This window comes from Podarcis bocagei (assembly GCF_964188305.1).
Source record: "Podarcis bocagei genome assembly, chromosome: 2".
Lineage (NCBI taxonomy): Eukaryota > Metazoa > Chordata > Lepidosauria > Squamata > Lacertidae > Podarcis > Podarcis bocagei.
In genome coordinates this window covers 21771631-21799249 of record NC_138126.1, presented here as the reverse complement: position 1 = coordinate 21799249, position 27619 = coordinate 21771631, and the positions used below count along the sequence as shown (strand labels likewise).

Below are 27619 nucleotides of genomic sequence, written 5' to 3'. Positions count from 1 at the left end.
CTCCTGAGTAACACAGACACCATTAGGCAATTGGATGTGCATGTGTACTCCATCTGTTTCCCTCCCACCCACCCACTCATCTGCGCAGCCCCGAGGGCTGGCAATGCAAGCTACGCCACTGGTTAAAACAAAGGAAGCTGCATCTTCAAAGTCTATGCCTATACCGACCCATGGGGCTACCCCTGGTTTTCTCCTACTGCAAAATGAATTATACCATGCTTCCTTTCCATCAAGCTGCAGTGGTGACCCCTACGTGGAGGCTGGTCCTTAGCCATGAGATACGGCCATCCCAGAAGCGGACAGGCAGTCATTATTTACCCTTTTATTTATTTCAGAATATTTGTAAGCTGCTGCCTACACTTTCTGGTGGTGGCTCTCTGAGGTTTCAGGCAAGCAGGCTTTCCCAGCCCTGTCTGTAGCTGCTGGACGTTGAGATTGGGACCTTCTACATGCAAGGCGAAGGGACGCAGGTGGCGCTGTGGGTTAAACCACAGAGCCTAGGACTTGCCGATTAGAAGGTCTGCGGTTCAAATCCCCGCGACAGGGTGAGCTCCCGTTGCTCGGTCCCTGCTCCTGCCAACCTAGCAGTTCAAAAGCACATCAAAGTGCAAGTAGATAAATAGGTACCGCTCCGGCAGGAAGGTAAACGGTGTTCCTGTGCGCTGCTCTGGTTCGCCAGAAGCGGGTTAGTCATGCTGGCCACATGACCTGGAAACTGTACGCCGGCTCCCTCGGCCAATAAAACGAGATGAGTGCCGCAACCCCAGAGTCAGCCACGACTGGACCTTTACCTTACATGCAAGGCAGATGTTCCACCACTGAGCTATGGCTCTTCCCTTAGAATCGTAGCAGTGTATTACAACAATAAAAATGCATTTTATTATTATTATTATTATTATTATTATTATTATTATTATTATTATTATTATCATCATCATCATCATCATCATCATTATCATTATTATTGTCATTACTACTACTACTACTACTACTACTACTACTACTACTACTACTGCAAGTCTGCTCAGACATATAGTTTAGATATCTACACTGGTTTTTTAAGTTTTGCTGAGGCTAATGTGTGTTTTAATGACCCCCCCCTTTTTTTTTTAATGACAGTCCTGTGGATTTGGGCTGTGTTTTTTCTACAGCAGTGATTCCCAAATTTGGGTCTCCAGCTGTTTTTGAACTACAGTTCCCATCATCCCTGCTCACTGGTTCTGCTAGCTAGGGATGGTGGGACTTGTAGTCCAAAAACAGCTGGAGACCCGAGTTTGGGAAACACTGACCTACAGTTTTATTATGTGCACCACTTAGAGAGCTCTTTGATTAAGTGGTTTAGAAAATCTTTCTCAGTAAATAAACAAATAAGAACAGTGCCTCGAAGAGAATTTTTATTTACACATCACATGTGCCGAATGCAGCTAGAAGTACACAAAGGTTTGACCAGAGCTATCCATAATCTTTTGTGTGACCTCAGTTTCATTGGAGGCACCTCGGAGAGGTTTGTTCTTGATGTAGGAGAGGAGCCTTGGAATGGCATTTGGGAAACTATACTTCTGAGCCTCCCCCAGCTCTCTGCAGTTCAATCATTTGGAAGCTGCATGTGTACCACACATGTCCTGACTTTGAAATAAACTCGAATTGTCCTGGCAAACTGAGCACCCTTCATAGGCATCGGAGCAACTGAGCGTTCTGTTCTAGTGGTGGGTGAAAATAACTGACTTCTGGGAAATTTCAGTAGTTGCCTCAGGAACATTTGATAAGCATTCCCAGGACCAATGGAACTGATGAGTGGAAGGAGAACAGATCAAAAGGTAGGGAAAGAACAGGAGAGAAGATCCACCAACCACAAGGTGAGAACGCAACATGGGCAGAACTTGTGCTTGAATAACCAATACATTAATTAATCCGGACCAGAAATCTTCAGGAAAACAATGCTAATACTGACAAAATGGCTCTAGACTTCACTTGGCATCATCCATTCCCCCGTGATGTCTACATCAGCTTGCCTCTCATCCTGATTTCACAGAGATGTATGTTTCCCTGTCCTGGCCATGGGGACACCGTGAATGGCAATAATTCTGGGGCATGGAGAAACTCCTTGTGGAACTACCAATCTTATAAGTCATGTAGACCCCATGGATCTAAGTGGATCCAGCATAATTAATCTGAGCCTTGAAAAGCTCATAGAGATGAAAGAGGAAGTGAGAAAGAGTGTCATTCTTCCAACTTCCTCTTTCAGCTCTATGTACATTCTCCAGCTACCCAGAGATTCAAATTCCACCCAGATCACAGTGCTCATGCTATGCAAGGAGGGAGGGACACCACCGGGTGGGAGTTAGCTTCCTTCCCTGGTGTTACATAGTAACAGAGTAACAATGAGAAATTAATTGTCCTTTAGCTCCAAGGCACAGCTCCTCAGTATATGAGGCTTTGCAAAATTCAGGAAGTGAATTCAGGCTGCCAAATAACCTGTTGCTTGCAGAATAAAGCAAAAGTGATTGAAAAGAAGCTCCTATCATTCATAGCTGCTGGATGTCGTTTCCCCCCTCATAATTAGCATGTGAATGTTGTGGAGGAAAATGGGATGGCATTCTAAAATGATGGTCCCAATGGCTTATCTTGTTCATAACCCAGCATTAAGTTCCATTTCTCATTCAGCATCGTCTCACAATGAAGAGCAAACCGTTATATTTGCAAATGGGCACCAATCCTACAAAGTGAGGGCTTTGCTGACGTGTTTCTAGGCATGTCTTCACCCTCTCAGTTCCATTCACACTTGATGTAAGCTATTTTTGCATTCTGCCTTTTTTTTTGTTAAGTTCTGGTCTCATTCTTCATATCTTTTTCCAAAATGGATTCAGAAGAGTCTTCTTGGACTTTTTCTGCAAAATAAAAAAAGCAATTGGAAAAATGATGGTCCACAGAGAGCCAAACAACCCTTCATGCAAGAGACTGGGTACAACTCAACTTCCATTTTTAACTGAAATGCATCCACAGTGGACAGCCAATCACTTTCAACCAAAAGTTGGGGAGGTACATTCCTTTCCTTCTGCTGCTCCCTCCTTACCCAAGTTTTGATAATTTTAAAAGAGGTATACCTAAGATGACAGGGACACGTGTGGCGCTGTGGTCTAAACCACAGAGCCTAGGGCTTGCCGATCAGAAGGTCAGTGGTTCGAATCCCCGCGACGGGGTGAGCTCCCATTGTTCCGTCCCAGCTCCTGCCCACCCAGCAGTTCAAAAGCATGTCAAAGTGCAAGTAGATAAATAGGCACTGCTCCGGCAGGAAGGAAAATGGTGTTTCCATGCACTGCTCTGGTTTCACCAGAAGCAGCTTAGTTGTGCTGGCCACATGACCCGGAAGCTGTCTGCGGACAAATGCCGGCTCCCTCGGCTTATAGAGCGGGTTGAGCACCGCAACCCCAGAGTTGTCCGCAACTGGACCTAAAGGTCAGGGGTACCTTTACCTTTTTATACCTAAGACGGGAAGGTAAACGGCATTTCCATGAGCTGCTCTGGTTCACCTGAAGCGGCTTAGTCATGCTGGCAACATGACCTGGAAGCTGTATGCTGGCTCCCTCAGCCAGTAAACAAAATGAGCGCCGCAACCCCAGAGTCGTCCGCAACTGGACCTAATGGTGAGGGGTCCCTTTACCTTTACCTTTACCTTTACCTTTACCTTTACCTTTACCTTTACCTTTACCAAGATGGTTGCATCCCGGTGGGGTAGAGCGAGAGGTCAGCAGGAAGGAGCCAGGGAGAAGCAGGAGGGAGTGGAGGAATAGGTAGCGAGAGGTGGCGGTGAAAGTTAGTACAGGAAGCAGACATAAGCCAAGGTGACTAGGGAGAAGTGCTGCCATTGATACAAAAGAAGGCAATAACTCTAGGGAAGAGAGAAGAACTGGCAAGCCCTTCACCAAAGGAGCCATAAAAAGAGAGCTAGATGAAAGAAAAGGCTGAAGAGATGGACTAGGGATGGATGAATATGTCAATTTCAGTTTCTCCTTTTTTCCAATTCTCAGTTCATTTCTCCACATTCCCACACCAGTTTGCATTGTCCCCCTACACACATTAAAACACCAAAAACAAATTCCTCATGGAAATTTATCAACATTGTAATGCAGATTTCTCCTATTGTATGCAATTCTACAATACAATTTGCCCCCCAAACAATGCAATTTTGTAAGTTATTTGCACTAATAGAGGCACACTTCCCACTAATGGGAACTGGATAACTGCATTACAAAATTCAAAGAAGTGCAAATTTTGAAGCGTGGCTGTGTTTTGGTTCTCACATGGTTTCAAAAAAATGAGAATTAGGAAGGCTCACCATTCAATGTGAACTTTTCCCCCCATCTCTAGAGGCAAGAGTAACACTACCTTAGCAGGAAAGCTGATTCTGACATAGACAGAGCGGGCAGAACTTGTGTGCCTTGTTGTTCACTGGAAATATTGCCAAAAAATGCTACAAAGAGGAACTGGCATAGGACCCCACTGCAGCAACACTATAAATGTGACAAGGCCTAAGTCAGTACTAACTGTTGATGAACTGAGCCCAAACTTCTTCAGCCAAAGGACCTGGACTTACTTGAGAGTGTTGAGTTGAATATATGAGCTGCCAGGAAATCACAGTGGTGGGCAGGAGACGGCTTCCTGATCTCAGGTGGCCCTGCGCTGATGTGGAAGAAGTTCTCCTCTGTGGCATTGTAGAGTGGCCATTGCACCTCATTGTGCACAGACCCAGTGGGGTTCCTGTGGAGGAAACCAAAAAAAAACACAGTCCAGATCCAAATCTTCTTTTTAAGCCAAAGGCCATTGTGACGTTAACATATGAGAGTGCTGGAGGTGAAATAGTTAAACAAGTTACCCAATCAGAACCCGGGGGGTGGAGTCAGAGGGACTATAAAAGCAGCTCTGGGAGTTGCGAAAGGGGAGTTAGTTGGGAGTTGGGTGGTTGGTTGGAGTGGGAGTGAATTGGGATAGAGTCTGTGGGTAGGTTGAGTTAGTGTAGAGAAATAAGCTGAGTCATGAACAGTTAGGAGATGGAAAGACAAGTAAATATCTGAGAGGTGGTTTAGTGAGGGAGGGCAGGTAGAGGAAGTTATAGGTCTGGAAAGGCACCCTATGACTGTAATTGACCGATACCATTTATGAAACCACACACTTGTTAAACTGCAATAAATAAACAGAAGTTTATGTTCCAATTCTAACCTGACTGGACTCAGTATTGGCCCAGGTAGGGCCTGGGTGGTGGCAGTGAGAAATAAAATGTGGCGCAGGGATCAAAATCTTCTTTTTAAGCCAAAGGCCATCAATAGCACAAAGAGAGAGAAAATCATTCATAGCATTATAAAAACAAAAATGGCACGTCTACACTGCGATAATAGAATAAATAAGTGAAATAAAATAAGTGAAACCCTATTATTTATCATTTGACTCATTTCCTCAGGGCCCCGCTTTCATTGCTTGGAATTGTGCTGGCAGTCAACCCTATGAGATTTGGCCCATTCCTTTCTATTAGATGGAATTAGAGATAGGAGGCCAGCTATATCAAATACGATCCTGTGAGTCTAGCTTCCCAGTAGGTCCTCTTCTGCCCAATCCATTTTGTTCCCCATCCACTGTGCTTTGGAATTCTGTCTCGGCCACTATATTATTTTTATTTCTATCCCACCTTTTCCCCAGATCAGAACCCAACGTGGCTTACACAAATAAAAACAAGCACACAGAGATAAAATACAATATCATATAAAATATAGTTTTTAAAAAGTAATTACATTCTAATAGAATTAAAACAATACATAAGCAAATCAATTGGATTACAGATCGTAAAAATCTATATGTAATACAACGCGGTGCAATATGAAATACACTGCAGCTGGTGGTTCACGCTGACATTAGCCCTGCTCCACAGAAATCCCTCTGATTGCCCTAATGTACCTGGAAAAGGAACACTATTCGTTTTTGCCAAGGTAAGTATTCCCCAACACTTTGATTATGTGTTTTTTGTTATATATGGCAGGAGAGAGCTCCTAACATTCAGTCATGGGTAGAAGGTATATGTTCTTGTGTATTAATCTCTGGCAACAGTTCCGGGAAATCTAAATCCAAAAAACTAATCCGAGGCTTTCTTTTCTCCTTCCATCAACCAAAAAATAAAATCAAATCAAATGAGAACCCTGCTATGGTAATCAACTAATGGCCTAGAAATCACGGTCATATTTCATCAGTGCCAAACGTGTCAGCCAAAATAGCTGACATTCCATCTTCAACCATCTTTTGCAAAGGTTAGTTGGCTATTTCAACTCACATCCCACCATAGCCCTGAAATTGCCAGTGGTAATAAAAATATGATATAACATGTTGCTGCTTTTTAAAGTATCAGTAGGGTTTTTTAAAAAAACAGATAAACAAATCAAAAGTGCATATCAGTCACATTAAAACATATCAAGGCCAGCTATTATTATTATTAATAATAATAATTTTTGTACCTCACCCATCTGACTGGGTTGCCAGTTCAGACTGAGCAGGGGGGGAAATCCCTGTCTATTATTATTTTTAATAGCATTTGCTTCTTCAGAAGGTTTCAAGACCCCAAGAGGGTGAAAGAGATGGTTTGGGAAGCTCCTTATACATAACTGGACCCCTATGCCCCTGGAATTGAGCTAGGGGCTTTTTCCAATTAATAGGCAGTTTGCCAGTGAGAAGAAGGGGGGGGGACACCAAAGGAAGATACATGTCTTTTGTTTAAGACAGGGACTGGGAACTGTCCAGCTGTCCAGCTATTTGTTGACGGGAACTCCAGCTCCCATCAGCCCCAGCCAGCATGGCCAATGGTCAAGGATGATAAGAGTTGTAGTCTAGCAACATCTGAAGGGCCACAAGTTCTCCATCCCTGAGTTAGGCCTTTGAGCTTTTCTCTAAAACCTGCCCCTCTATACTGAAACTTGATGTGGCAGTGCCCTTGTCAAAGATACCGAGAAAATGAATGAAAGACCTTGGGAGGTTCAGGCAGAACCTTGGGATGTAGAGTGCCCAGAGCAAGGACTATCAGACTATGTCTAGAACATCCAGGGTCAAGTTGATGGAATGAGTTGTGTTTGAGGCTCTAGAACAAGAGCTGTGAATGCCTTACCCTCTTCTAGCAAACTCCGCCCAATAGCGCATCATCCTGAGGCTCAAAGGGGCGTCAGCTTCCGTGTTTGTTTGATTTACCCTCTGTAGCGACGACAGAGTTCCAAACAGGTAAGGCACCTCAACTCCATGGGCTGCTCCCATCCACTCCTGCCAAATGGAGCCAGAGATGTGGTGGTTGAAGGAGTAGGTGTACACGGGGCTCCCACCTGCTGCCATCTTTTCAGCAGCTTCAGCCAATGGGCACAAAAAGTAATAATCTCTGCACAGTTGGACCATGGCCCCGTGGTACTTTTCTGGCCCATGGCCGTCTTCAGCATACTTCAGCGCTACAGTCTTGGCAACGTCTTCTTCAAAAGACATTTCGAACAATGTCATTGTTTCTTCCAAGAGCTGCTCCCAAGTTGACGTTCTGTCATCTTCTATGCGATCCGAAAGACCGCTTAGTGCAAAGACAGACCCATCCTCGCCGGTGATGCCTATGAGCAATGGTTTTGCCTGAAGGAGCCCACTCTGCAGAAGTTTCCTTGGCTCATCCAGAAGGAAGTCCCCATCTGTGGTGGGGTAGAATCGATGCATCAAAAGTTGGAACATTCCCCTATCCATTTCCTTCTCCTGTAGGCAACGCAGCGCCACACTGTGATTCCGATCGTCACAGCCCAGCCGCTGACTCGCTTTCAAGGAGCGCAACTTGCAATGCTCAGGATCCTTCCAAGCCCAGGGTGCATTGGGAGCTCCACTCTGCACCACAGCACGGGCAAAAAGGGGTTGGCTTGCAGGTGAGAGGAGGTGAAACCCCACAGAGGCTGCTCCCGCACTGTGGCCAAAGAGGGTCAGCTGAAGAGGGTCCCCACCAAAGACAGCTGCGTTCTCCTTCACCCACTTCAGAGCTAGCTGTTGGTCCCACAGCCCCATGTTTCCTGGGACCTCAGGCGGGAGGAACAGAAAGCCGAAGAACGCCAGCCGATAATTCATGGAAACCACAATGATGTTCTCAGTAGCAGCCAGAAGTGCCCCGTTGTACAAGTCTAAGGAACTGGCACCAACCAGAAATCCCCCACCGTGGATCCAAACAAGGACAGGAACCGGTGCAGAAGGCCGCGGGTGAGGCACCCAGACATTGAGAAAGAGACAGTCCTCTGAATGTGGCGCGTTGGCAACCCACATTTTGTTGAAAGGCCATTGAAAATCGGTCGTCTGGAAGCAAGCCTTTCCAAAGTTGGTGACCTCCAAGACATGGCTCCATGGCTGGTGGGGAAGGGGCTTTTGGAAGCGCAGCTTCCCCAGGGGGGGTTCAGCATAAGGGATACCGAGGTAGGAAGTGACGGAGGCAGAGACTCGCTTGCCTTTGATAGGGCCACTGCTGGTCACCACCACAGTGTCATCTTCAGAGGCAGAGCTGGAATTCAGGAGGGAGAGGAAGAGGAAAAGGCCCAAAGATGCCTGGAGGAGAGTAGGCATTGCAGAACCTGAAAGAAAGGTGACCCAGTCACAGTTACACCTTGGCTCTGATCCGAAGCGACATACACAAGCCCCCCCCCCCTTTTTTTAAAAATAAAAAGCATAGATCCCAGCATATCGACTGTATTGTGTGGGAGAAGACAAGCAAAAACCCTTCTCTCCACCCAATCCCCTTCTGGATATCAGTGGATTATAGATGTTGTCAGAGCCGCTTCCAGGTCCCAGCTCACAGAGGACCACGCTAGCCGGCAGTACTGTACAAAAGTCTTTATTGAGTTACAGTTTCCATTTTCAAGCCGCAGCGTGCAGCTCTACGTCTTAGAAGCTAGACCGGCGAAGCTCCGTCTGAGTCTCCGCCTCCTGTACACCAACTTAATACTCTAGCCTTCCTCCACCTCTTCCGTCTTTCCTTTCTCCTCTGGGTCCCTCTACCCCCCGTGGTCTCTTCCTTCCTGGACTCTTCTGACGCGGACCCCCCGGACTCTTCTCCCTCCTTGCGGCGGGCTTTAGGACCTGGCTCCCTATCCGGGCTGCTTACTGTGCCGCCTTCCTGTGCATTTGAACTTGGCGCGCGCGCCCAGCCTTCAACCTTCCTCTTGACCGTTTCCTCGCTCCCTGATGGAGGTGTGGCCACTCCTGACTCATGCCCTCCCGCTTGCGGCGAGCCGCCAGATCCCGAGACCTGGGACCCCTCCCCCCTACTGCGCTCTGGCGGGGAAGCTGGTCCCGATTTCCAACTGCTGCTCTCTGAGTCCCCTCTGGTCCCTTCTTCCTGGGGTGTCCCCCTAGGCGCCCCCCTTGCTCTGACCACTGGCGCCCCTTTCTGTGAATCTTCCGATTCACTGGAAAGACTCAGAGATCTCGGGCCGCTGTCCTCGCTCATATTTCCTTCGGATTCCTCCCCCTCGCTCTCTGTTTCCTCCCTTTCCTGTGCCTCTGCTCCTGAACCCCTGACAGATGTGTTAAAAAAAACTTGGCATCAGGGGGACAGCTTCCATGTGAGTACTGGGAATTGCAGGTGGACTGTTGTTGTTATGTACTGAAGTTCTCACCCTGGGCCAGCAGGGGGATACTGTAGATAGTTTTCACTCAGGTCCACATATGCAAATAAGGAATTGAAAGTGACGTTGGATTGGATAGTTACAGAAAGTTGTTACTGCTGCTTTGTAGTTGAGCTCTATATAAGCAGCTTGGCTGAACCCTTCAGTTCAGTTCTGTTCTGGCCTGTGAATAAACAAGAGCTGTTTGAAGAATTGTTGTGTCGTCTGATATGTTCACCCAAAACTTAACAGTTGTGCTCTAGTCCTACTTGTGAGCTTCCCATAGGCTTCTGGTTGCTCACTGTGAGAACAGGACACCAGACTAGATGGGCCATTGGCTTGATCCAACAGTATTTTTATTTGATGGGGAGGGAGGGAAGAAAGGAGCCATGACAGTGGGATCAATGCACACCTCTACCTGGAGCCCACAAAAACCAGCACTGATCCTGAAAGCATAGGAACATTTTAAATGTACAGTTGTACCTTGGAAATCGAACAGGATCCATTCCGGAAGTCCATTGAAAACTAAATTGCTGCTTCTGATTGGCTGCAGGAAGCTCCTGCAGCCAATCAAAAGCCACGGAAGCCCTGTCAGACGTTCCGCCTCCAAAAATAGTTTGCAAACCGGAACAGTCACTTTGCGACGTTCGGGAGCCAAAGTGTTCGGGAACTAAGCTGTTCTAAAGCCAAGGTACGACTCTATCAGCAAGCAAACATTCACAGAAGTCCAGTAAGAGAGGTCATATATCTATTGTTTGGGAGGGGTGTTGGGGGGTTGCTACTATTGCTTCTGTTGCTGGTGGTGGTTTTTTTGTTTTGTTTTGTTTTGTTTTGAATCATTATTTTTGTGATTTATGTGAAAATTGTTCAGTTTGGATGTGTATTTTTTGACATTTTTATTTATTGTTTCTGTCTACTTTTGTTCTGCATTTTTCTCATGTTTCAAGCCACATGGAGCATGGTTTAAATTGTGGTATACAAGTAAAATTATTTATGTATGGACGTGCACCAAATGCATGTTTGTATGTCGACAACAATGTTCACCCAAAAAAAGAACATACACGTGTCTTTGCGACAATGTTTTTGATGGTACCAATTTCACCTTACCAATCTTCATACAGAAGGAATATTATTCCAGTAAAGATGAGCAGGTCTAGGGGAATGACAAGGCCGGTTGTGTAATTCCTTGAGCTGGAATCTTCCAACATCTGACTTTCCACTAAAGCTGAAAGTGGGCAACTCAGTTTACTGACTTTGAACTCCTTAACAGAGACATTGCAGTCCCTTCATACCTTGACTTTGTTCACCTCTTTCTCTTTTTTTTCTTTTGAGGGAACAAGTCCCAATCCACAGACCCTCACACGCATATGTCCAAGACTTACAGCATGATACAGGGTTAACTTCCCAAATGTTAAACAACTGGAACAAAACAAAGCAAGAAGCTATGGTGCTAGAATGCAGGATTCCTGACTTCCTTTCTTGTGCCACGTTTACTGTCATCTCCCCCACTCCCAGGTTTAGTCCCTACTTCTCATCCCACTCTTGGAGGCATCTAAACCTTCTGCATCCTGAAGACTCACCTCCTTTATCCCCGGTGGGGTTTTGCTGCTCCTTGGTGTCCTCTACAGCTCAATCCAAATGGGAAAGGTGGATACTGAGGCTTATAGGACACTTCCAGCTCTGGCAAATAACACCCAGTGAGAAGGCAGCTGCCAATATGTGTGTATGCAAAGGGCAGTGACCGCCAGGCTCTGCCTTCTCCAGGGGACGAGGCATCTTAGGTAAGAGTACACATCAGAGGGCACAGAGGGAGAGCTGTAGCGTGCAACAACAACAAAATGGGTTTCATGGTTATGCAAAGTCTCTGGCCTTTTGGACATAAGGAAATGCAAGTTATTAAGTACAGTGGTACCTTGGCTTAAGTACTTAATTCGTTCCGGAGGTCCGTTCTTAACCTGAAACTGTTCTTAACCTGAAGCACCACTTTAGCTAATGGGGCCTCATGCTGCGCCGTCAGATCACGATTTCTGTTTTCATCCTGAAGCAAAGTTCTTAACCTGAAGCACTATTTCTGGGTGAGCGGAGTCTGTAACCTGAAGCGTATGTAACCTGAAGCGTATGTAACCCGAGGCACCACTGTAGTGGGTTGACAAAGCAGACGACACAGAGATTTCTCCAAGTAGTTATTTTTTCTTTTCTTTTTTTTTGGAAATTTCTTTTTATTTTATTTCTAACATAAAATACATCAAAAAAAAAAAAAGAAAAACGACAAACAGTCCAAAAAGGATAAAAAAGGGGGGGAAAGCAAAATACAAAAGCACAAATAAATCACATAACAAAAACCTTGATTCGTACTGTATTGTTAGTCTGACCCCTCCACCACGATATGAGATATATCCCAATGTTTTCTTCTGCAGTATCTTTTTACCACTTTTATCTCTACATCGTAGGTTTTATGTTACACCTACTGTAATTTTAATATTTCCTAAATTTGTTTCCATGTATGATATGAATTTGTTCCAATCATTAATAAATTTTGTGTTTTTCTGATACCTGATCTTCTGTGTCATTTTTGCTAACTCTATATACTCAAATAACTTAATTTGCCATTCTCTAATAGTTGGGGTGTTAGGTGTTTTCCAATTTTGCGCTAGCAATATCCTGGCTGCTACCGTTGCATATTGAAACATGGTTTGATCTTCCTTCTTAATCTCATCTCTGACCATTCCTAAAAGAAAGGCTTCAGGTTTTTTAGGGAAGTTATATTTCAAGACCTTTTTTAATTCATCGTGAATGAGACCCCAGTACCTTTTCACTTCTTCGCACGTCCACCACATGTGGTGGAAATCACCCTCCTTTTTTTACATTTCCAGCAAGTTTTGTCCCCTGTCCTATACATCTTTTCCAGTTTCACTGGAGTGATGTACCAGCGGTACATCATCTTTTCCATATTCTCTCGGAGTCCAACACAAGCTGTAAATTTCATATCTTTGTTCCAAAGTTTCTCCCACCTATCATATTCCAAATTGTATCCCAGGTCTATAGCCCATTTGATCATGACCTCTTTCACCTCTTCGTCCTTGGTGTCCCACTCTAATAATTGATTATACATTTTGGAGAAAAGTTTGGTGTTTCCTTCTACTATTTCTACCTGGTATTTAGATTTTTTCTCCTTCAATCCTACTTTTTTATGTTCATTCCAGAGGGCATTAATTTGATGATATTGAAGCCACCCCGTTAGTTTATCCTTTAAATCTTCATATGGTCTCATTTTCCATCCCTTATCTGATTTTACCAAAAGGTCTTCATAGGTCCATCTTTGGCTTTCCATGTTTAGTTTTTTGATTGTTAATATGTTAACCGGTGATAATCACCAAGGGGTGCCCCCTTCTATCAGCCTCTTATTTCTGTTCCATACTTCCAGTAATGCCCCTCTAATGACATGGTTGGAGAATCCCTTGTGCACCTTTTCTTTATCATGCCATAGATACGCATGCCAGCCAAATCTGGCATTAAATCCCTCTAAATCCAACAAATCCGTATTTCCCAAGGTTATCCAGTCCTTAATCCAACACAGGCACGAGGCCTCATAATACAATTTTAGGTTCGGAACAGCGAACCCTCCTCTTTCCCTTCGGTCTGTAAGCAGTTTAAATTTAATTCTTGCTCTTTTCCCCTGCCAGATAAATCTGGACAGGGTCCTCTGCCATTCTTTAAACATTGTTGTGCCCCTAATCACTGGGATGTTTTGAAATAAAAATATCATTCTTGGGAGAATGCTCATTTTAATGGTAGCCATCTCCAAGTAGTTCTTTATAAGTAAGCTGGAACTGAACCGAACTGAACACAGCTCAGCCGGCCTGCTTTTATAGGCAGCCGGCTGTCACATTGTAACAACAACAGCCCAGGGTTTCCCGCCTAAATTAACTGGCGTGGACCTGAGTGAAAACTACATACACAATCCCCCCCGGTGGCCAGGGTGAGAACTTCAATACATAACACAAGTACTGTATATGTGAACATAGGCAACCGTGGACAGGCATTGAAGAACATCAAAAGCCAGAATAAAAAAATTCCTTCCAGTAGCACCTTAAAGACCAACTAAGTTAGTTCTTGGTATGAGCTTTCGTGTGCATGCACACTTCTTCAGCCAGGTTGAGTTTGAATAGTGAGGGCAGGCGGATCTTTATTTATTGAGCATGCAATGTCCCCCAATGAGATTTATTGTAGCAGGGCCATATCAAGGCTTGTTGCTGCCTGAGGTAAAGGACAAGATGTCTGAAGTGCTGGGGGTGTTTCCTGTGTCCCCGCAAACTGGTCAGTTGCAATCCTCCTTGAAGCAAGTAAAATCCTCAGTGATACAATGGGTCATAATATAGATATGGAAGCATGGGAACGATTGTGGAATATGGATATAAAATTTAGAGCATGTTATGATCCAAGAGAAAATTATATGAAAATGATATATCGATGGTAAATTGGCAAAAAAAATGTATAAATCCAAATCAAACAAGTGTTGGAAATGTAAAGAGAAAGAAGGTTATTTTTATCATATGTGGTGGTCTTGTAGTGAGGTTAAGGGAAGTATTTTTTGACGTTTTTATTTATTGTTTCTGACTACTTTTCTTCTGTATTTTCCTCATGTTTCAAGCCACATGGAGCATGGTTTAAATTGTGGAAAGGTGGCATACAAATAAAATGTATGGACGTGCACCAAATTCATTTTTGTATGTCGACAACAATATTCACAAAATAAAGAACATACACGTGTCTTTGTGACAATATTTTTGATGGTACCAATTCTCACCTTACCAATCTTCATACAGAAGGAATATTATTCCAGTAAAGATGAGCAGGTCTAGGGGAATGGCAAGGCTGATTCCCCTTTTTTTGCAATTACCACTCACACATCAAGCAGTGGGCGGGGTTTGCGACCCGGCGCAGGCTTCCCGTTCCAGGGTGACACCTCTGCCTACTGGCCGGCGCTCCACCTCCTCCCCCGCTAGCAATGGTCACAACTTTGGCGGTTTTAGACCTTGATCAGTATCCTATAGTTTGGATTTGGATTTGATATTCCGCTTTATCACTACCCTAAGGAGTCTCAAAGCGGCTAACATTCTCCTTTCCCTTCCTCCCCCACAACAAACACTCTGTGAGGTGAGTGAGGCTGAGAGACTTCAGAGAAGTGTGACTGGCCCAAGGTCACACCCAGCAGCTGCATGTGGAGGAGTAGAGACAAGAACCCGGGTTCACCAGATTACGAGTCCACCACTACAGCACACTGGCTCTCTTCGGAATGGGGGTTAGCATTATTATGCATCCCCATGTGGTGTCATCTGCAGGGCCCATTAAAGGGGTGTTTGCGGGAGTCACTGGCCCTGAGTGGTGGCGAAAGGTCAAACTACCAACATCAGGCGAAGTGGGGAGTACGCTGTGTAAATTCTCATTTCACAGTCCCCTTCACAGCTGGGGCTGAGAGGGTTGCCGTCCAATGCCTAAGCCAAGGTTTCCTACATCTGAAATGGATAAAGTTGTGGCCTAATTTTATCCCATACGTCGTTGTCACGTCTCCATATTTCGGGCTGGCTCCCAGGCCGGGGGGTTAGCGCATGGGCTGGCAAATAGAAGCAGTACATGTGTGTCTGAGTATCGCATTTTATGTCCGCCTTTTTACTTCTTGTAATATGGCAGCCCTACCCCAGTGGCTTGGAGAACCTTTTATCAGTTGGTGTTCATTCTGCAGTTGCGAAGAGTTGATCTTCCAGGGTGGCAGAACCCAGACTTTGGAACACCCTGCCTATTAATATTAGTTAGTTGCTGCATTGTTTTTGGCACTTGGGTTAAACCACAGAGCCAATCACTTGCTGATCAGAAGGTCTGCAGTTCAAATCCCCACAACGGGGTGAGCTCCCGTTGTTCGGTCCCTGCTCCTGCCAACCTAGCAGTTCAAAAGCACATCAAAGTGCAAGTAGATAAATAGGTACCGCTCCTGCGAGAAGGTAAACGGCGTTTCCGTGCGCTGTTGTGGTTTGCCAGGAGTGGCTTAGTCATGCTGGCCACATGACCCGGAAGCTATACGCCGGCTCCCTGGGCCAATAAAGCGAGATGAGCGCCGCAACCCCAGAGTCAGCCACGACTGGACCTAATGGTCAGGGGTCCCTTTACCTTTAAAACTTTCTTGTTTCAGCCAGTAATTGTCACAGGCGAGTCATTTTAACATGCAGTTTTAACAAGTCTTTTTATTTTATGTATAAAGTTTTAAAGATCGCAGAGTTTATCAGCATCTTTTAAAATGGTGTTCCCTTATTTTTAATGTTTGCTCTTTCAGGTTGCTTTTAAAATGAATGTTTCAGATTGCCCTTTACAAACCGCTTAGAAGTTTTCCACTGAAGAAGCGTATACACATTTTGTTAAATGAAAACTTAAAAGATTTGCCCCGTTCTCACAGTTGCGAACCAGAGGCCTGTGAGAAACTCTCAAGCAGAACCTGAGCACGATAGTAGCCACCCCACTTGTGATTCCCAAGGTTCAGAGAAGGGCAAAGTTCTGTATTTGCTCCACTCGCTCACCCCCTCCTCCTGCTCCCTTCCTCGTTTCTTTTTCTTCTTCTTTTATTTCAGAAAATGTATACACTGCTTGATTGTAAAACAAACAAACCCTCAAAGTGATTTATAGAAAGACAAAACAAGAAAAATTTCCAACCCTACTTGAAAACATACAGAGGTTATAATACTCAAACAGATTGAAATGACCTCAGCTTTCTTTAAGGTAACAAATAATCTGGAAATAAGTACCTAACAGAGAATGAGAAAGGCTGATGATGTATCCAGGACCATTAGGTGGAGTGAGACCATCACCTTAGATGGCAGATGCTGGGGAGATCGGGAGACTGAGTTCCATCATGCACACACACACACACACACACACAATTCCTCCTGAGGGACCCCTGACCATTAGGTCCAGTCGTGGCCGACTCTGGAGTTGCGGCGCTCATCCCGCTTTGTTGGCCGATGGAGCCGGCGTACAGCTTCTGGGTCGGGACTAAGCCGCTTCTGGAGAAACAGAGCAGCGCACAGAAACGCCGTTTACCTTCCCACCGGAGTGGTACCTATTTATCTACTTGCACTTTGACGTGCTTTCGAACTGCTAGGTTGGCAGGAGCTGGGACTGAGCAAGGGGAGCTCACCCCGCCGCGGGAATTCAAACCGCTGACCTTCTGATCGGCAAGCCCTAGGCTCTGTGGTTTCACCCACAGCACCAACCGCATCCCTCTGTTGGAATTCTGCCTGGGTCAGAGGAATGTGCCACAGCGTAGGCACCGGCAGATATTCCTGTCGACCTCCCCGCGTCTCCACTCTGCTGATAAGCAGGCGAGGTCCCGGCGATTCTTCTCAGATGTGTGAGAGGAACACACCGTTCTTCCTCTCTCCCCTTTGGTGTCCCCCAGGGAGGGGAAAGAAGCAGACAGAAAACTATTTACATCCTTTATTTCTGTCTCTCATATCAGTACAGAGAAACATGTCTGCACTCGACAACAGCAAGAAGAAACTCCACCCATGTACTTCCAGTACAGGTCATATGACACACACACTGAGCTAACATCCGGTGCTCAGTACAGAATGGACTGCCCCTTTGTTCCCATGGCAACAGTCACAAACATCCTGTCTGGCTTTCCAGCCACAAGCAGCTGACTGAGCTGCTGGAGCCTTTGCTTGCTGCAGCATTGGTGCTTTATGGTAACATACTCCCCCTAAAGTATCAATGCGTGCTGCGAGCAAAGCGTCATCCAGAGAAGAAAACAAACAGTTGTTATACTTATAACATTCCCCTGTTGTTTCAGTTCCACTCTTGGAACTACCCGCCACTGGTTTAACCAATGTACCTCTCTGGTTGTGTGACTTCGCACTACCTTGGTTAACAACTCTCTGTTGTGCCTTTGTCTCTGACTTAGACACAGCTTCAATCTGTCCTTGGTCGTTTACAACAGCAACATATGCAAGGTTAGCAAAATCCTTTGAATACCTCTTGGGTGGTACACCCTTCGTTGCTCTCTCAGACCTTCGTAAGAGTTGCAACTTTTCTCTGCTTTCTGGTTCAGCCTCTGAACTCTCTGGAGAACCAGTACTAAGCTTAATCAGTGGTTTATCCTCCTTTTCTGAGGGTCTAGTCATTATTTGAGATTTCCTCTCAATAACTGTGACAACTGAGCTGTCTGAGCTATCAGTGTCATCATCATCAGTACCACTGAACTCAATAAGATCAGACTCATCATCATCATCATCAGAATCATCTGTGGAAAAAGTGTGAACAATCACTCTCTCCTGTTCAGGAGCACTCTCTAGAAATTTTGTGAGAATCACCTGACCAGATTCAGACAAAATTACTCTGTAGAGACCTTTTTCATAACCCACGAAGATGCCTCTGGCATTCTTTACTCCACTTGGAGCTTCTGTTCTCACATGAGACCCGAAAACCTTAAAATAGGCAACAGAAGGTTTTCTATTAAACAGCTTCTCAAAAGGAGAACATCCCAACTCTGTTGAGACTTTTCTCAACCACACGTGAAGATAGGACGCTAGCGACTCGGCCCAATATTCATGTGGTAAATGTGAACTCAGCAATTGTGCATGCATCCCCTTTTGCAATTCTTTGTTCACCCTAACACAGACACATTTCTTCCATGCTTCTTCGGAACTAGCAAGTTTGTGTCTTATCCCTTTTCCATCCAGGAACCTCTGGAAATCCTGTAAAAGAAAAACTGGCTTGTCATCTGTGAAAAGACAATCAATGTTAGCATCATGCATACTTTTAACCTTGTCACAAAACTCCTGAAACTTTTCTAAAGTTTCCTGCGGTTTCTTCATCAAGTAAACCCAAGAATAATTAGTGTAACAATCAACACACACAAGGTAATATTTTGCACCGCCCCTAGATGGTTCTAGAGGACCAATCACATCAGCATACACCCGCTGAAAAGCTCTGTGGACCTTTTTAGCCACCTTCTTGGTGTCCACACTGGTCACACCTGCAAGAGAAATTTCGTTAGAATCAGAAGTATTACATTTCATGTAATCACTTTGATCAAAAGTCAACAAATACAGTCCATCTTTCTCTTTGGCAGTAAGAAACAGTTCTCTATCTTTGTAGATCTTGCATCTTTTAGCATCATAGTACAGTTTTAGTCCCTTCTTTGCAATCTGCGAAGCACTCAGCAGACTAAATTTCAGTTCTGGAACCAGGTAAACATCGCTTATAGTCAAGTTCAGACTCTCAAGATTCACAGTTCCAATTCCGGTCGCTTCCAGTTCTTGACCGTTGGCTTGTTTCACAGTGAAGCTTTGCTTCCTCCACGTCGAAAACAGTTCTCTGTGTGGGCAGAGATGCTTCGTGGCGCCGGTATCAATTATGAATGCGTTCCCAACATCTGGCGTGGTTCCTTTCGCCATCATCGCCTTTGCAGGTTTCACCTGGCACTTGGAATGGCTTTTGCTTGACGCCTCAGGCTTCGTAGAGCTGTTCTTGGCTCCTTTTGACTGTCGCGGCTTCTTACAGTTTCGCTGTAGATGCCCAGTCTGTCCACAATTGTAGCATCGGACGGCACTCAATGCTACGGCATGCTCTCCAGTAGCATCAGCAGTGGGAAGATTTGAACTCTGTTCTTGCCTCCCCCTGTCTTTCACTTCCAGTGCAGCAAGTCTGTCGTGTTCGTTCAGGACGACGGCACACACCCTTTCCGCGGTCAGATCCTGAGCAGGTAGCGAACCAAGCTGACTGGCAACAACCTTGTAAGTCCGGTTCAGGCTGTTTATCATCATGAAGCAAAACACTTCCTCCTGTAGACGGAAATTGCGTTCCACCATCTGTTGACGCAGAAACTTCATTTCTGTCAGGTGCGCTTGAACATCTCCATCAGGTGCTAATCTCAGATTGGTCAACTTCTCAAAATATAGCAACGCTGAAGAACCAGCATCTCTCTGATGCGTTGTACGCAGCGTGTTCCAAACCTCTTGCGCATATTCCAAATGCTGTATATGCACCAATTGATCATCTGAGACGCACAGAATTATAGCAGTCCTAGCCTTCACATTCTGTGACTCCCAAGCACGCGTTGGTGCTGCAGGGATGGGATTCTCAATCACCCCAAACAGTCTCTGATTCTGCAGCAGGGCCTTCATCTTTACAGACCAAGATGAATAATTGTCATTGGTCAGGAGGGGTGGAGAAGGCAAGCCTCCCCCCTTCTTAGCATCCATTTTGAGTCCTTGCATTGACTCTAAAACACAAGCCTCTAAAATCCAATAGCTGGCTTGTTTACACTCTTGACACCTGGCAACTCTGACATTGGCTGCGTTGGAAAGCCCCTTCCAGCAGTTCGTGAGGACCTAGTCATAACAAAACTTTGTTTTCGCCTCTCTGAGGCATAGTCTGACTGTCCAGCCCTCTCGAGTAACTTTCCATTTCTCCTCTCTGAGGTACAGCCTTCACTGAAGGACGTTGCTTAGCAACAGCGCATTCCTTTCCTCGGACAGGAAACCACAAGAATGCCTGGAATGCAGGCCTCTTCTAAGTTGGAGCTGCTTTCCCACACACGCTCTCCGTGAAGCAGAGAATGAAGCAATCTGCATTCACACTTCTAAGCCCTTAAAATCTCATACCTTGGGCATCGGCTTGGCTGTCAGCTTCTTCTGATCAGCATCTGGCTGCAGAGCATCAGCCTCTCAAATCAGGCTTCCATGGAGCAGAGGAGGACTTTTCACCAGCCTCTCATGCAGATGTCCGATGGATCGAAGAAAACAGCAACCATCCGAAGGCTGCCACTGTTGGAATTCTGCCTGGGTCAGAGGAATGTGCCACAGCGTAGGCACCGGCAGATATTCCTGTCGACCTCCCCGCGTCTCCACTCTGCTGATAAGCAGGCGAGGTCCCGGCGATTCTTCTCAGATGTGTGAGAGGAACACACCGTTCTTCCTCTCTCCCCTTTGGCGTCCCCCAGGGAGGGGAAAGAAGCAGACAGAAAACTATTTACATCCTTTATTTCTGTCTCTCATATCAGTACAGAGAAACATGTCTGCACTCGACAACAGCAAGAAGAAACTCCACCCATGTACTTCCAGTACAGGTCATATGACACACACACTGAGCTAACATCCGGTGCTCAGTACAGAATGGACTGCCCCTTTGTTCCCATGGCAACAGTCACAAACATCCTGTCTGGCTTTCCAGCCACAAGCAGCTGACTGAGCTGCTGGAGCCTTTGCTTGCTGCAGCATTGGTGCTTTATGGTAACACCCTCAAGGGCCATGGTAGGGATGAGCAAATCTGTCACTTTCAGTTTCTCCCTGTTTCTATCTCCCCCCCCCCCCCAGTCTTCAGTTTTCCACACCTGTTTGTGATTTGTTTTAAAATAACCTCATGGAAATCCATCAGCATTTTAGTGCAAAATTCTCCAGATACGCACATTTTTATGCAGGTATGCATACGATTTTTTAAAAGGCAATAATCTTCATATTTTGGCACATCAATTTCCCTTAATACATCACACTTTTTTCCCCCCTTGATAGTTTCTCAAGTACATGCCTTAACCTAGGGTGTGCGTTTGGTTGGAGACTGGCATTGCAAAATCCGGATAAGGACTGATTTGGAAGGCTATCTGTTTCAGTTTGCATGCTGTTCCAGAAAGTGTGAATTAGGTGTCTTTGCCTTTAAATAAAAACTGACTTGAATTTCTCCCCCACCCCTACCCGCTGCGTATTCCCCTCTCTTCAGGATCAGAAGTGTGTGTGCACAATTGGCATTCATGTGCAAGAGCCCGAGATGCGTAGAGTTTTCTGGGGATGGGAATCCTGATTAATCAGGATTTCCATTCTCAGGGAGGAAACAGGTGTCTTCTAGAGACCCCATTCATGCATTTGGTGCTCAGAGGTACTGAATGCCTGAATAGGGTTTACATTTTCATTCAATTCATATCTCAGCAGTTTGTCTGCTTCCTCACTCAGCTTTGCCCCCCATGAACTACTACATCCTTTATTTTCTTTTTAACATTTATTCAAAAGTTACAATACAGCGAGTGCGGATTGGAGCGACCAATCTGTGATATTGTGGCAGTGAACCAAACTGTCTTGGACAGCTACATCCCAAACAGTTGTGTAGTGTTTTGTAACATGGCTAGAGGTGTCACAGATTGTGGGCCTAGCTAACCTGTTCCTAAAGTCTGGTTTTGATTGTCTTGGGTCTCATTCTTCGGACCTTTCTCCAAAATGGGTGAAGTGCTGCCTTCTTCAGAGACCTCAGAAAAGGCTTTCTAAAATGAAAGAAAGAAAGAAAGAAAGAAAGAAAGAAAGAAAGAAAGAAAGAAAGAAAGAGGAAAAGAACTGATCAATAGAAAGTCAACAAAATCTTCATGCCCAAAATCTTAGTCTCTTGACATATTAATCTACTGGTATACTCTCTTGAGCCAATAAACTTTGTTTGAAACCTGGGAAGATGGAGGCTCTGTGGGTAGGTGGTTCCCATGTTTGAGAAATTGGCAAGTTACCTGTTCTGGATGGCATTGCACTCCTACTAAAAAAACCAGATGAGTAGTATAGAGGTGCTCCTAGAGGCCTCTGTAGCTAGGAGTGCCTTTTCCCAACTATGTCTGATTTGCCAACTATGGCCATTCCTGGACAGGGATAGCCAGTCTACTGTAGTCCATGCATTGGTAACCTCAAGGCTGGATTACTGTAATGTGCTGTATTTGGGGCAGCTGAGGCAGAATGCTGCAGCCAGACTTTTTTTATAAAAAAATTACTCCTACACTGATGATAACAAGGCTTTCTGGTTTGTAGCCTTCAGCCACCATGCATCCTGTAGCAGAATGTTGTGGGAACTTTTCTAAAAATAGGGAGGGGAAATGGATGGGGAACTTAAGATCCTGCAGTTGTTGTTGGTCTGATAGTCCCGATTTGCCTCTCCCGGTTTCTCATTTCTCCATTCTTAAAAACTCCTGCAAAATGTGTGTGGCAGATAACATAACTATCTGTGTGGTTTTGTTTGGGCGCTTCATGTTCTTGCTGTTGTTTTCATGTTTCGTAACTGTTACTAAGGGATTTGGGATGTTGGGAGAGTGACCACTGGAGGGCAGGTAAGCCAGTGTGGGAAGCAGAAAGTAGGAGCCTTGAAGCAGTGAATGAAACATACTGCTATGGGGAGTTTCACACTTCCCCCTCTATCCTCTATCCAGGACAGCAAAAGGCATTACAGTGGTACCTCGGGTTACATACGCTTCAGGTTACAGACACTTCAGGTTACATACTCCGCTAACCCAGAAATAGTACCTCGGGTTAAGAACTTTGTTTCAGGATGAGAACAGAAATCGTGCTCCGGCGGCGCGGCAGCAGCGGGAGGCCCCATTAGCTAAAGTGGTGCTTCAGGTTAAGAACAGTTTCAGGTTAAGAACGGACCTCCAGAACGAATTAAGTTCTTAACCCGAGGTACCACTGTATCAACAATCAAGGACACTTTCTAGGCCAGGCAAAAACAAGGGGAGTGGGTGTGGGCTGGAGAGAACTGCAAGGGCCAGTTAGAGACATATACAGGACCCATATTTTAGGTTCCCCATCCGTTTTCTAGAGCATTCTGGATTCCATTATTATTATTATTATTATTATTATTATTATTATTATTCCCTGCCCATCTGACTTGGTTGCCCCAGCCTGTCTGAGCAGCTTCCATTATATATAGAAACACAACAAAGCATTTCAAAATAAATAAAAACTTCCCTATAGATGCCTTCTAAAGGCTGTGTAGTGACTTATCTCCTTGTCTTGGAGGTCACAACGGGAGCACAGCTGAGCAACTACATACACTCCCACCCCCAGAGGAGCCCCAAATTCACCTGCTTCTGTCGCATTTGGAAAAAGAGATGCCAGAAAGCCACAGTGTGAGGCAGGTGACCTCCGTTTGGGCTGGGCTGCCTTTCCACCGATATGAAAGAAGTTCTGCTCTGTGGAATTGTAGACGGGCCACTTCACTTCACTTGCCTCTGACGCAGTGGGATTCCTGTTGGGGCAACAAAGAAACCAGAGAGTAAAGAGTTGGTAATCAATAAATAATACAAGATAGATGATGATGATGATGATGATGATGATGATGATGATGATGATGATGATATATTTTTATTTATACCCCACCCATCTGGCTGGGTCTACCCAGCCATTCTGGGTGGCTCCCCACAGAATATTAAAAACATGACAAAACATCAAACATGACAAAACTTCCCTAAACAGGGCTGCCTTCAGATGCCTTCTAAAAGTCAGATAGTTGTTTATTGCCTTGATATCTGATGGGAGGACAGGGCAGGTGCCACCATCGAGAAGGAAGGCCCTCTGCCTGGTTCCCTGTAACCTCACTTCTCGCAGTGAGGGAACTGTCAGAAGGCCCTCGGAGCTGAGCAATGGGGGTGAAGATGCTCCTTCAGGTATACTGGGCCAAGGCCGTTTAGGGCTTTAAAGGTGCTCAGAAATGTACTGGGAGCCAATGTAGGTCTTTCAGGACCAGTGTTATATGGTCTCGGCAGCCACTCCCAGTCACCAGTCTAGCTGCCGCATTCTGGATTAGTTGCAGTTTCTGGGTCACCTTCAAAGGTAGCCCAACATAGAGTGCATTGCAGTAGTCCAAGTGGGAGATAACTAGAGCATGCAGCACTCTGGTGAGACAGTCTGTGGGCAGGTAGGGTTGCAGCCTGCGTACCAGATGGAGCTGGTAAACAGCTGCCCTGGACACAGAATTGACCTGCACCTAATAGGAGGATGATAGACAGACAGACTCCAACAAGTGAGAGATGTGGTCTGGGATGGGAGGCTCATGATGGTTGGATAGAGAGGCCTGGAGAATCACCTTTCTGCCCCCCCCTCGACTGACATTTCCTACTCTGCCTCTGCAGAATTGAAGCCTTTTGCAACAATAACATGCTGGGAAGTGGGTGCATATTTCAAGCTGAACCACATTCACGACTTGCACAGAGATCAAAGGCAGCCTCTAGGACACAGATAAGCAGGAAGTGTTTGTTTTACGAGGGATTAATGCCTTACCCGCTTCTGGCAAAGTCTGCCCAGTATCGCATCACTCGACGGCTCAATTCAGCATCCTCAGCCGCCGCCTCCGATTGGTTTGTTTGCGACTCGGATGCCATGATTCCAAACAAGTAAGGCAGCTCAGCTCCGTGGGGTGTTCCTGCCCACTTGGGCCACGCGGGAGAACGGTGGTCGAAGTAGTAAACATAAACTGGGCTCTCGGCTCCTCCGACCTTTTCAGCAAACTCAGCCAGTGGGCACACAAAGAAGTAATCTCCTAAAAACTGAGTCAAGGCCATTTGGTACTGTTCTGGCCCATGGCTCTCTTGGACGTACTTCAGTATTGCAGCATTGATGGCATTTTGTTTAGTTCCATTTTTTACTGTTTGATTCACCCCTTCATAGAGCTGCTCCCTGGTAAGTATTGAATCGTTTCCTATGATGCTAGGAAATAGCATTAATACCATATGTGACCCTTCGTCAGCACTGACACCAGCGAGAATGGGTTTGCCCTGAACGCCACCAGTCTCCAGGAGGTTTTGAGGATCGTCTGGGATGAACTCCCCATCGGTTGTCAAAGAAAACATAGGTCCCAGGTCAGAAAATGCCTTGCCTTCCTTTCCCTGTAGGCAGCTAACCATAGCACTGTGGTTAGCTGTAGGACACCCCATGAGGTCACTCACATTTACTGAAACTCTTAGGGCATCTTCAGGATTCCTCCAACCCCAGGGGGCATTGGGAACTCCACTCTGAAGCACAGCACGGGCAAAAAGGGGTTGGCTGGCCGGTGAAAACAGGTGGAAACCAACTGAGGATCCTCCAGCGCTTACACCAAAGAGAGTTATCTGGGCTGCATCACCACCAAACACAGCTGCGTTCTCACTCACCCACTTCAGAGCCAGATGTTGGTCCCACAAGCCAGCGTTTCCTGGGACATCTGGCGGCAGGTACAGGAAACCCAGACTCCCCACGCGGTAATTCATGGAGGCCACAATGACATTCTCTGTAGCAGCTAGGAATGCCCCGTTGTAGATGTCCAGCGAGGCTGTGCCACTGATAAATCCCCCACCGTAGATCCATAGAAGGATGGGCACTGGTTTGACTGGTTGTGGGTGGGGCACCCAGATGTTGAGAAAGAGACAGTCCTCTGAAAGTGGTGCGTTGGAAAATAATATGGTGGAATTAGGTAGGAAATCAATAATTGCCTGGTGGCAAGAGTTGCCAAAGGTGGTGGCCTCCAAGACCTGGCTCCACGGCTGATGAGGAACGGGCTTCTGGAAGCGCAGTTTGCCTATGGGGGGCTCAGCATAGGGGATGCCCAGGTAGGCGGTCACAGAGCCAGAGCCAGCTGGAAGCAGTTTGCCTCTAATAGGACCGCTGCTGGTGACCACCACAGTATCATTTTCAGAGGCCGAGCTGGAAGCCAGAAGGAAGAGGAGGCAGAAGGAGGAGGGTGAAGTCCAGAAACGAGGCATAGCGGCTGCAGGTGAAAGAATAAGAAATGGGGTTAGGGTGGGAAACACAACAATATATTATTATATATTTCTTTTAGAAATGCGGCAGCCACATGGCAGTCTATTCTGTTCTTCAGATGTTTCCCAGACTCTTGTTTTCCACATTGTATTTCAGCTTCTGGAAATCTAGTGGGGTATGGTGCATGCTTAGTGCATTTCTACTTTATTTGCAAAATAAAGTTTGGTGCATTTCCACTTTATTTGCAAACTGATTTTTCCCACCCAGAAGCAAATAGCATGAAAAGTGGTGCTAAACTTGCACCATATTCTGCTACATTTCCAGAAGTGCCAGGGATGTTGGTGGCGCTGTGGTCTAAACCACTGAGCCTCCTGGGCTGGTCGATCAGAAGGTCGGCGGTTCAAATCCCTGCGACTGGGTGAGCTCCCATTGCTCAGCTTCTGTCAACCTAGCAGTTCAAAAGCACACCAGTGCAAGTAGATAAAGAAGTACTGCTGTTGTAGGAAGGTAAACGGTGTTTCCGTGGACTCTGGCACACGTCACGGTGTTCCGTTGCGCCAGAAGCGGTTTAGTATGCTGGCCACATGATCTGGAAAGCTGTCTGTGGACAAACGCCAGCTCCCTCGGCGCGCTCCCTTCAACCCCAGTCGCCTTTGACTGGACTTAACCATCCAGGGGTCCTTCACCTTTATCCTTTTTTACCCAGAAGTGCCCTTCATGTGAAAGCTCAAATGAGGTGCAGAAATTAACAGGGAAACAGCATGAAAGAAAACTGCAATGTGAATGCAACCCAAGTTAACCATATAACAAGATGGGGAATCTGTGCCATTCCACGTGCTGTGGGATATCAGTTCCCATCAGCTTCAGCCAACATGGCCAATTGTCAGGTCATTAATGCAACCCAGGATTGGAGGGGGGGGGGAGACCAAGAAAACAATACCAGGTTTTTTTTTAAGAGAAAGAAAGAAATGGCTTGTTGATTTCATCTTCTCGAGAATTCTCAATATACTGGCTGGTGAAGGATACTGTGTGAGAGGCAAGGAAGTGAGGATCTCCCAAGCTGGGAGAAGATTGGGAAACTCCCAAGTGAAATCTGGGAGTCTTCACTTCCTTCTGTTTGGGATAAGGCCTAATACATACCTGTGAGAGAGGACCTTCTTTCTTTCTCCTTTTCTCTTCGTTTTTATTTTTGTTTAGATCAGTTTGCTTTTTAATGTAATCTTATTATGAAAACTTTTAACGAAACCTTAATTATAAAAGATATTCCCATCTACAACACAACCGCACATTCTCTGCAGTGGCATACTTACCAAATATCTTTGCTCTGGATGCAAGAAGGGGGCACTTATGGAGGCTTCAAACTGCTCCTTGGGGGTGCTGCAAGGAAAGCAGTTTCACCCCTGCAGTTCTTACACTCCCTTCCCCGTCTTTGAGACTGATGTGTTGATCGCT

At 45.8% G+C, this 27619-nt stretch overlaps 1 protein-coding gene and 1 long non-coding RNA gene across 2 annotated transcripts in view; one reads left to right on the top strand and one right to left on the bottom strand.

Annotated features, from left to right (window-relative positions):
* The window catches only part of LOC308581388, a 308379-nt gene that overhangs the window by 279401 nt on the left and 1359 nt on the right, over positions 1-27619 (top strand). The gene's annotated exons all lie outside the window — the stretch shown is intronic.
* Positions 1378-26169, bottom strand: LOC308579683 (uncharacterized protein; the record flags this gene model as incomplete). The annotated part of the gene is made up of 5 exons (XM_081180619.1): positions 1378-2888; positions 4595-4758; positions 7142-8609; positions 23518-23681; positions 24713-26169. The coding sequence occupies 5 exons, from the start codon at positions 26167-26169 to the stop codon at positions 2821-2823; spliced, it is 3321 nt and encodes a 1106-aa protein (XP_081036745.1). The 3' UTR covers positions 1378-2820.